This window comes from Siphateles boraxobius, unplaced genomic scaffold, assembly GCF_051911475.1.
Source record: "Siphateles boraxobius isolate OS27281-9 unplaced genomic scaffold, OSU_SipBor_1 18, whole genome shotgun sequence".
In the NCBI taxonomy this organism is placed as follows: domain Eukaryota; kingdom Metazoa; phylum Chordata; class Actinopteri; order Cypriniformes; family Leuciscidae; genus Siphateles; species Siphateles boraxobius.
In genome coordinates, this window is record NW_027508788.1 from 5,393,497 (window position 1) to 5,404,984 (window position 11,488).

The 11,488-nt window shown below is 39.4% G+C and overlaps 1 protein-coding gene across 1 annotated transcript; it reads left to right on the top strand.

Moving 5' to 3' along the window:
• Positions 1-8,125: 8,125 nt before the first annotated feature.
• Positions 8,126-9,804, top strand: LOC143740652 (uncharacterized). The gene is made up of 7 exons (XM_077232661.1): positions 8,126-8,247; positions 8,372-8,486; positions 8,630-8,763; positions 8,861-8,965; positions 9,097-9,189; positions 9,305-9,415; positions 9,596-9,804. Exons 1-7 carry the CDS (start codon positions 8,196-8,198, stop codon positions 9,802-9,804), a joined length of 819 nt encoding a protein of 272 aa, XP_077088776.1. The 5' UTR covers positions 8,126-8,195.
• The last annotated feature ends 1,684 nt before the right edge of the window (positions 9,805-11,488 follow it).

Below are 11,488 nucleotides of genomic sequence, written 5' to 3' on the forward strand. Positions count from 1 at the left end.
CACGTCCATAGACAGTAGACAGAGACTAAGCCATATACATTTAGATAATGTTACTTATCAGATGATATGGGCAACTTATCAGCAGGCCTACCCATTACCCTAACATTGACCTTAGTCACCCTACTCTCAATTCGTGTGGCTTTTCATTTTTCCTCATGGATCTATGGCAGACTGCCCTCACGCTGACCTCTCCTGTCACCTTGTCTTTCATTGACACTGTTAGGGAGAAAGATGAAAATACATTTTGAAACTGTTTTATTTAGTAAAAAATTTCACAATTTGTAAAAAATAAAAATTATATATATATTACTAAAAAAATGAGATGCCTACTCTCAGATAAATGAGGCCTATGATTATTTAGAGGCAAAAACAAATCTAAAACCAGTCCTAATTAAAAGAGAACAAGTTGACAAAAAGATTGAATCCAATATTGGGTGATAATATAGCATAACAAGTGATTTATAAGCAATTTTTTGTAGGCCGGTCATTTTTGACCGGGAACACCACAAGTGTAACAAGGTGATAAACCCCCCCCCACCCAAAAAAGTAGGAGAGAGCGAGGCACAACGTAACGCTTTTTGACTTTCAAGTATTTATTTTTCCCCACATTAATTTCCCACGTCTAGTACAATTATGTGGTTTTGTTTTATTAATAGTGTTTACTTTTTTCTTGATATACCCTGAAAGAATGGAAGTGAAATGTGACAACATGCCCCATAGGTGGGGCACATTGTAACATGACCATATGACAGCTTAAAATGTTATCTGATCAAATAAAAAATATATACAAGTCAAACCAAAATATTTTCTCAATAAAATACAATTATTAACTTTTTCAAATAAAATAATGGCATTTTTTAATGTATCAGATTTGTCTAAATTTAAATAAACAAAAAATAGAGATGAAAAATTAACATTAGTAAGAAAAATAATTTTGCAATGGTTAAATAAATGTTCAGTGATATCTTACAAAGATTTCTGAATTTTGGCGCATTCTTTTTCTCTAAATAGTGTTGATATGGCAACTAGTAAATACACTAAGTTTCGTCCATAGACAGTAAAAGAGGTTTCGTCATGCTGGCATGTGTGGAAGTATTTAAAACAAGTTTGTTACAACTAGCCCCACGTTACCTTGTGCCCCGCTCTCCCCTACGAAAATTGTCAAATTTTCATTTCATTTCAATTTTTCTCAAAAACATTTGAGAAGTACTTATAACGTTACCCTCTGTGAACAAAGTCACTAAGTTTCAGTCCAATGCGATAACATTAAATAATTGAAATTTTCTCCGGATCGAAATGACCCGAACACAACCTGAGGGGTTAATATAGTAATTACGTAGTTACTTACCCTCATAGTTGTCGATATAGCTGCCGATGTACATTTTAAATCCTTTTTCCCGCTTGCTGTTGGGAGCAGCACATGATTTTTTTACCAGTCGGTCTACATCATTTACCGTCAGACGAGGTAAGTCCTGAAGACAACGACTATAAAAGAGAGCCATATCTGTCTGTGTATAAACAGGAAGTTGAACCGGAAGTTGATAGCCTAGTACACGCGAACCCGGAACTACGACGTGCATAGAGCATAGACAGTAAAAGAAATGGACAGAGCGACCCCGTTGATTTCAACGGAGAGAGTTGAAGCCAAACATGGGTACTCACTTCCTGATAGCCAAGCGTTCTGCGCAGGCTCAAACTGAGCTTGATGACGTAGATGTCACGTGAGCAACCTGACTGGGAGTTGTAAATCTTCTAGTAGCTGTGCCAAGACAAATCTTAATCACCCGTAGACAGTCACCCAACCGCGACCTGCAGCAACTTTTGGTAAGTATTCTGATTAATTATTTTGTCAAAAACGTTGTTGAAATATTTTGTCGCGTTGCTTTTATGGACTCTATCTATGCCATGGGCTGACTTTAGACAGTAAAAGATTGCCTGCGAGCTTCTCCTCCTGTCTATACGGTAATGTCTCTATTGTGCGACATAAAGTCGCGTGGTTATGACGCAATTTTTAGCCTATTTTTACAAGAATGGCTTCTACGGGGCCATAACGTAAGATACAAAGTAATGGAGCCTTTTATACATTGTCGTGTTTCTTTAGAAATAAATAATGGACAAATGGAGTCTTTGGACTGTCAAAGTGACGCCAAAATGAATGGGAGTCAATGGGATGCTAACAGCAGGTGATAGCCAGCTACAATGGCGGCCCCCGGGGGCAGCTTCAACTTCCGGCTGATGGATTACCCCCTTGGCATAGAGCCTATGACGCGGTTCGGCGGCAACCAATCGGAATATAGAGGTGCTCCGTTTGAGAGGAGTCCAGAGAACGCAGTCCTGTAAACTTTGGTTCCGACCACATTAGTTCCCAAGCAAAATTGAGGAGGTTGATCATTTGAATTTGATAAGGCGCGCAACACTAGTATTTATAGGCAATATTTTCGCGCTAGAACGCTTGTTTTTCAGCGGGAATGCAAATTATAATAGCACTTAACCATGAACACAAAAGCCACACCACACAAATGGCTTTTAATTTGTTTATTTCATTAGCAAACATGTCACTATAATTGTTAAGTTTTTTTCCATCGATCACATTTCTGCAAAAATAACGATCGACATGCTTGTTTGCTTTGTGGCCCCTTTAAATACAGTTGTAAAAAAGACCACGCGTTCGATCTACGTCAGAGCATCAGAGCGTCCACGAATCTTTCCACGGCGTCGCTGGCAGGGCGGCGAGAGCGAATTTTGCCGCTCTCGCCGGCGGCGATAACGGCTAATATTGCCCACAATCCATCGCGCGTTGGACGAGGATTCGGTTAGAACTACAAACACGAGTGAAAAGTGTTAAAAAACTACAGACATGGACGATGCGCGAGTCTGCCCAGATAGCAATTACATTTGGCCCGGATCCGTTTTAAGCCTCTTGCCTCCGTTTCTATCTTAGAGACGTTTTCTGATTGTGAACCAGATCCGTGCCAGATATAAGTTTCAGCTTAAACATTCTAACTGCCATCAGTTCAGTATTTTTACCATTTTGCAGATCTGGCCCAGATCACTTTTCCCATAGGTAACCGAAAGACATGTGTCTGACACTGATTTGGTCCAGATCAGCAATATGAATCTGAGCCGATACTGTTTTCACAGGCTATACTGGTGTGGCCCGAATCTGTGATGCATATCTGAGCCGACTGCATTTAAAAAAGGGCTACAAACTGCTCTGGCCCATATCTGCAAAACGGATTTGATCCAACACTGTTTTGACAGATACTACCTGATGTGGACCACATCCGAAATACTTTTCTCAAACTGTGTGAAGAACTCCGTGGATTGGAATAAACATTTTCAAGACAACATGGTTGTCTGCATATTTTTTTTTATCTAGAGCATGATAAATGCATTGTCATTAAGCTGAGCAATATTATTAGTGTTTAAAAACTATACAGCAACATTTTGTGATGCTATAAGGCCGTTGCAGCACAGTCGTTTGAGCTCCGTTTTAGGTCCGTTTCACGACAGCGCCAAGTGAACGTTGGGTCTCGCTTGACTGTCGTCTTGCAGATACGGTCCACATCCGTCCTACGGACTTCAGCCAGAAGCGCCAAAAAAAGAAAAGAAAAAAAATAGATAGGCTATCATCAAACCAACTGTCAACGCAGATTTACCTGACCAGCTAGGCTACCACACGTAAGTTTTTATGTGTTTATTCTATGTGTTTATTATGTAAATCTATTTGTATGTGTTTATTCTAATTTACTGTCTATTACTGTGAAATGCTGTTTGCTTTGTAGATAGCAGTTACAGGCTGTTTTTTTGCGCACCACAAAGTGTTAAAGCCGCATCTGCTATGGCGCTACTGCGCTATACAAATAGCATATGAGTAGCACAGAATAGACCCAATTAGGATAACCGAATCAACTTTTTAATGGCACATATTTGCGCTAATATAGGCCTACTGAATTTTAAAAGGTAGTTTTCGCTTAGGATGTCCAGACGTCCCCGGTTTCAGGGGACAGTCCCCGTTTTTGGTTGCCTCCGGGAAAATACAGAAAAACTAAAGTTACCTGTCCCTGTTTTTTGAAGATAACATTGTATGTATTTTAATCAGATTGACAGTCAAACTAAACATGTCCCCGTTTTTTCCAAAATTTTGGGATTATATCCCCGGTTTTGGTCTCGGACATCTGGTCACCTTATCTTAGCTTTAGCTGATGCCGTTAAAGCGCTGAGAATTGCAGGCTCACATTCATGAAAATGACACCATTGTAAGCTTAATTTTACACTTTGACCGACCATTTAAACACTCGCTTGAATTGTATGCTGCCAGCTATCCATCATCTAACAGTGTCAATAATTGATGCCACAACCTGCAGCTATTAACTATTAAGTTGGATGAGACTAGGGCCAACCGTTCCGTGTAATACGGAATCGTTCCGTATAATACGGAATCGTTCCGTATTTGACACATAAAAGGCTTGTTCCGTGTTGAACTGATACGGAACGCACTTTGTTCCGTATTTTTAAGAATCAATTCAGTACAAATCCATGACAGACGCATAGCTTCTAATATATATGTCTGACAGACTATGATGAATGAACGAAGACCCGCTGCTATAATGGCAAATTCGGGGACTTGGTCTTGACACACCCTTTGCGGGCTCTGACGTGTAATGACGTGGAGTTGGCTCATTGGTCGCACGTCTGAGGCGCCCGCGCCATTGGATGTGCAGTTGCCGTCACAGCCTATGAGCGAGCCAGACGCTCAATGTGCAAAATGCGTTTTACAGGCTTCAGTAAATCGAGTAAAATGTGTTTTGCATTTGTAGGCTATGATAAGAAAAACTACTAAAATTAAAAATATATATATTTTTTGCACTGGAAATAACATTCTAGAAGTCTAATTCTATTGAATAAGTTCGCACAAGGCTACAGAAAACTGTTGTGTTTATTTTTCTTCAAATGCAGTCTAAGCCGATGAGTTTTGAATGTTATATGTTGTATTTGTTTAAGTTAAAAATAAAACGTATTATAAACTAAACAAATACATGGTTCATTTTTGGCAAAATGATCATGATAGCCTTTATATATCTACGTGGTTAAGTCTTGTATATTGATTAAGCCTACTTTGCTATTCTATAAATATATAGGCCTAATACATTGCATTATAGTATGATATAAAATGTATGAATTTCAGGGGTTGTTTTTTTCAAAATTTTCTGTTATTGTTGCCTGGCCTTATTGACACAACTCGGATTGATGATAAATTAACATATTTCCTCAACTAGGATTTCTTAGGAGTTTTAGTATGTTGTTCTGCGCACCTCATAGAAATTATCTATGGTGATTATTTTTTTTTTTTTTTACAATTAGTCTGTCGTAAAATGCTACTTTGCCTGGACTAAAAATAAATTGAGTAATTGTGATTAGGATTTTTTTTTTTATTATTCATGGCCAAAGTATCATTACTGAAATCAAATATACATTAATTAAAGAATAGGAAGAGAAAATATATGATAGAACTGATAGAAAGTGGCAGGGACAATAGCCTACATAATTTAGAAATACATCTGAATGTATATGCCTCCAACCTTACACTGAACAAAGACCATAACCACTATTCTTCTCATGCCTACCCCAATTACAATTTCAACCTTACAATATATAGATAGATAGATAGACAGATGGATAAATAGATATTGACCAATAGAGGGATAGAGAAATAAATGTTATACTTGTTACCAAATCTTTATTTTTGATAAACCAGACAACTTTTCCAGTCACATAATACATCAAATTAAGTAAGACAACAACTTACAACATACTTTCCATTTCTTTTTCCAGATGCTGAAAACATGATGCAAACTGTTGAGACGAAGGTATAATACTCAGATTTTCATTCCATTCCAAACTCCATACTTTTATTTTATTTTATTATTATTCAATTTACAGTTGAGATAGTTACATAAATGTAAAAAATGAATAGACGCAAGACACCTGTTTCCAGTTCAGCGTTGAGGAGAAGAGCCAGGGTGGACCTTAATAGAAGGTTAATTGATTCGGCCAGGAAACACCTGCAGCCACACTTTCTCCCAGAGATATTGGGTCTCCAACAGATGATGTTGCAGAACCTGAAAATGAAATCATGGAAGAAAATCTTGGATTAGATCCAATGGCAGGTGTTGTGTCTGACAAAGAGGATAGATCTTATTATCAAGATGATAGTGATGTAGAAGAAATATCTGACTGGGAGGAACCAGAAAAACTCAGAAATCGCCTTTCCAACTGGGCATTAACATATGGTATTTCCCATATTGCACTTTCGGCTCTCTTGGCAATATTAACGGTCCACCACTGTGACTTGCCAAAAGATGCACGAACTCTTCTTAACACAAGAAGAGATTATTCTGTTAGGGAGCTCTGCGGTGGCCTTTACCACTACATTGGCATTATTGAGGCGTTAAAACATACCCTTTCCCAGTGGAAAGACAAGCTTGTCGATGGATGTTGTTTATATCTTCAAATGTCAGTGGATGGCCTGCCACTTTTTAAAAGTTCAGGTCTTCAGTTGTGGCCCATTTTAGGTAGATTGGTAGGAGTACCCATGAAAGAACCTGTAGTCATTGGGATGTACTCAGGTATAAAGAAACCTGAGTCATCAAAAATGTATCTCACAGATTTGGCAAATGAACTCTCACAATTACAGGAGGGGTTTACATTTGAGGGGAAAAGGCTCACTTTAAAAGTTCATTCGATGATCTGTGACGCACCGGCAAAATCCTTTGTGAAAGTCACAAAGGCTTTTAACGGTTACTATGGTTGTGACAAGTGTATTCAGAGTGGGGTGTACCTCAACCACCGCATGACATACCCCCTCATGAATAGCCAAACACGGTCTGATGAGGCATTTGCCAGGCAGGAGGATGAGGAACACCACCATGGTCCTCATGCCTTCACAAATGTACATTTTGGTTTGGTGTCCCAAGTCCCACTGGACTACATGCACCTGGTGTGCTTGGGGGTGGTAAGGCGCCTTATCTTTCTGTGGATGAAAGGTCCTCTGACTGTCCGTGTACCAGGGAGAGACGTGGACAGAATATCCAGAAATCTTCTAAGCTTAAGACCCCACATTCCTTCGGAATTTGCTAGAAGGCCAAGAGCACTGAACGAAGTGGATAGGTGGAAGGCGACGGAGTTCCGTCAGTTTCTCTTATACACAGGGCCGGTGGTGTTGCGCGAGGTGTTAAGACCTGATCTATATGCAAACTTCCTGCTGCTGTCGACAGCCATGGCAATGCTGGTCTCCCCTTTCTTTGCCAGAAAGTACAACGAATATGCCAACAGCCTCCTTCATGCTTTTGTGGAACATTTTGCCCGCCTGTATGGAAATGATCAGCTAGTGTACAATGTCCATGGATTGACCCATCTTGCACAGGATGCAAAACATTTTGGCAATCTGGATGTTATATCATCCTTTCCATACGAAAATTATTTGCAAAAACTCAAGGGTTTTGTACGCAAACCCTCAAATCCCCTGGCCCAAATAATCAGACGCCTGTCCAAGGGATTAAATGGTGGTGTTACAAGTGACCAGCCCATCAAATTGTGCAAAGAACATGCCCGAGGCCCTATACCAGTACCAAACTTGATCTGTCACCAGTATGACGAACTGATATCAGAGAGGTTCACCATGACCACAACATGTCGAAACAACACATTTCTGATGGGCAAAAATGTGTGTCAAATAATTAATATAATTGACTGTCACGGTGATATCATAATTGCCTACAGACAGTACGGGATGGTTGAAACATTTTTTACCTATCCTTTTAATTCGGACATTTTAAACATTGTGGTACCAGCTGACCTAGGCCATGAGATAAAATTCTCCAAACTGTCATCTTTCACACAAAAATGCATGGCTGTCCCTTTCAATGAGGCAATGGTGGTTATACCGTTGTTTCATATGAAGGACTAGACTTTATTTTTGAAAATCATAGATCAGTTCAGTTCAGTTCAGTTATTTATTTTTTTAATCATCTTATTTTTTACACAATGATTTCTAAAAGACATTCTGTGGAGTAATTTTCCTCGACGAGGACATTATAGAAGTTGTGCCGAGGTCATGGGTTAAAGGTGATGAATGTTTTTGGCCAACATTCATTTCTGAGGAAAAAACCCAAAAGGCCATAAAGAGGCATGAAATGCCAGGCCCTGGCTGGAAAATCTTCAAAATAAGAACACTCTTTGAAAAAGGTAAATAAACAAGCAAACAGGGTAATTCTATGTCTTTCCATGTTAGGACAACAGTTATGCCTTACTTCATTTATCCTTAATTATCTCCATATCTGTCTTTATTTTTTATTATTTTTTATAATAGTAGATGACTTCAGTAAGGCAAGGCAAAAGCTGAAGGACTACAACAGAAATGGAACGGCAGTCCTGCAGTCAGAGGATGAGAGCTCAATGGCAAAAAGGAGAAGAAAAGCGACACAGTATGTACATTATAGATAATTGTTGTATTACTGCAAAAGCTATGGCTGGGGATGGGTTTAGGGTACAAAAAAAGCCTTTGTTCATGCCTGCCCATTGAATGATGCTATTGCCTTGTCATTACAATTTGACCTGTCTTCACTAGTTACCCAGGATTTGAAAACGGCAGTACTGACTCTGAAACTGAGCAGACTCCAAAAAGAAGACCAAAGTCTCGGCCTCGGCCTCAACCTCTCCCTATTAGCGCTACCCTTCCTAGTCTCCCTCCAGCCCCCCTCTGTAAGTTTTGATTTGATTGCCAACTGCAACAATGTACAGTCCAGTCCATTTGTACCACTGCAATATGTTGATTCACGGTTTTCCCTTTATCAAAAAGCGGACATCGCAGTGGACATGGGTAAGGAGTCTCTGGACAACACAGGACAGGAAACCTTTACAGACATAAGCTGGAATGTGAGGAGGGAGTCAGACCCCTTCAATGGTAGGAGTCATGCTCTATAGCAAAATTACAATACAAATGAAAGTACAATTGTGATGTTCTGTCCTGTTAATTTCTGTCCTTGTCTGACAATCTGCCTTTCTTGTTATCATTTTCCCTCAATGGTCATCTAGTAATCAATAGCTCAGCGCACCAGTCAACACCACCACCACCTCAACACTTGAGTCCAGTGTTTGACATTAATATGGGCTTCCCCTATTCACATGGTGACTTTTTCATACAAATTTACATGTACAGTACATGTGTACAATAAATATCCTGTATATACTTATTTTTTTCTTGTTTTCTGATTTTAACATTTACATACCTTTCCTCAATTAGCCAGCGGTGGTGGAGAGCCTGGAGGTCACCTCCTCTTCAAGCCAACCTTCAGAGTTGGCCATGAAACAGGGCCAATTCCTTGCACACGTAAGAAAAAAAGAAAACAAAAGAGTGTTAACAATGTTTACAATATATATATATATATATATATATATATATATATAGTACAGGCCAAAAGTTTGGACACATCTCATTCAATGCGTTTTCTTTATTTTCATGACTTTTACATTGTAGATTCTCACTGAAGGTGTAACTGGTCTGTTGTCTGCGTTGTGTTTTTGTTGACTTAAGAACAGGACAGCATTCGGCAGCTTCACAAATCTTTAATGCCTGATACACAAAACATATATGACATCCTGAGTGAGACGCCCCTACATCACTCTCCTCAGTGCATTAACAATGCTAAGAGCAACATAAAACTGAGAAACATACCTGATACACAAAACATATATGACATCCTGAGTGAGACGCCCCTACATCACTCTATAAAACAAATGTGACGTACATTTAGTCACCATGTGCTTTCATCTCCACATATACGGATCAAAGTCAAAAATATAACTGAATTAAGGATAAAATCACCAAAATAACCATATAGATAAGTAAAATAAAACAATACACATACATTGTAGTGAAAATATAAACATAAAACCAACTATTAAAGTAAAGATTAATTAAGATTAACAAGAGCCAATAATAACTCACCTCCTCAGTGCATTAACAATGCTAAGAGGAAGAGGTGGAGACAAAACCGGAAACTTGCAGGCTCACAATGACGTCACAGCAATTAAAGGAAAACACCCTTATTCTCAGACAAGTATATCAGATATATATGAAAATAAACCTTTTTGTGTAAATTATAACAAACAATACATACATTTAATAGTACACTTTATGTACCTGTTACACTCACCCCTCAGAATTTACACAAAATTCACCTGAGTATAATAAAAAAACACTGGTCACTAGAATTACATGGTCCACACTTAAAAAAACAGTGGAAACAGCATAAAAAGCTACCCAAACGAAAGGGATACAAATATGAAGAAAGTTGGCCAAACTTCAACACATATTGTAGGCATTACCAAAGTGCCCATTACACTTTGAAAAAATCTCAGACCAGGTACTTAAACAGAGCCAATAGGCATTAGAAAATACATGACTTGACTTCTAGCATTTTAAGAGAAGCGGGAAGAAGAAAAAAAAAGAAAAAGAAAAAAAATGATCTAAACATGAATAACAGGAGATACCGACTCAATACCAAGTAAGGTTTCGAGTTGAACCATTGACTCAATCAACCTACGAACAGGCTTAATTACTCTACCAAGCCTGGTAGTGTAACGATCACTTGTATTTAAATCAGCTACAGGATCTCGCCTAAAGGGTTCACTGGCAGAGACAGGAGTTTGGGGAGAGTCGATGGCGCCAGCCACAGCCACAGTATTATCATCAGTCACTGACACAGCAACTTGTGCATTTGGCTCCTCTTGATTGGACAACTGAGAATGCACCCATGAAGAAGTGCGGACATCACCACAAGTAGCAACATTGGAGATGTTCGACATAGAGTCTGCATGTGAGAGTTCCTCAGCCTCATTCTGCCCATCATCTGCGTGCCCAGCAGACTCAATTTCGGCAACGTATAAGGACTCACCACTGCCTGTCTGCTCGGTTAGACCACCACAGTGTGCTGCATCAGATGTATGTGAAGGTAAACTACAGGCAAGTGTTTCAGCAACATCATGATCAGAACTAACCATTTCTGGTTCAAGCAGCGGGAGGAAGTTCACTTGAAGTAGAAGATTTCGATGCACTATTCTCTCATTACCAGCTCTGTCACTGATCTTATAGAGATGTATGGATGGCTTTGAGGCGACAACAGTGTACATGACCGGCTCCCATTTGTCAGCAAGTTTACGTTTCCCCTCTACAACCCTTGTTAGCCACAAGCACTTGATCACCAACGGCTAGAGGTAGGCCTTTAGCTCTTTTGTTGTACTGGCTGGACTGGTGTTTTTGTTCCACTACAGCATTCTTCTGTGCCAACGCCATGGCAGACTGTAGGTCGCTGACAAGAGATTTGACATACTTGTCATAGTCACAGATTGTCTTATCCTGCAGGACACTACGGAACATGAGGTCAACTGGTAATCTCGGTACCCTACCAAACATCAGGTAAAAAGG

Bases quoted from the DNA above. Each gene is read 5' to 3' on its own strand.
- LOC143740652 (XM_077232661.1), top strand. From the start codon at position 8,196: ATGCCAGGCCCTGGCTGGAAAATCTTCAAAATAAGAACACTCTTTGAA. The intron at 9,190-9,304 runs GTGACTTTTTCA...TTCCTCAATTAG, and splicing joins GGGCTTCCCCTATTCACATG to CCAGCGGTGGTGGAGAGCCT. The intron at 9,416-9,595 runs GTGTTAACAATG...TGTTGACTTAAG, and splicing joins GAAAAAAAGAAAACAAAAGA to AACAGGACAGCATTCGGCAG.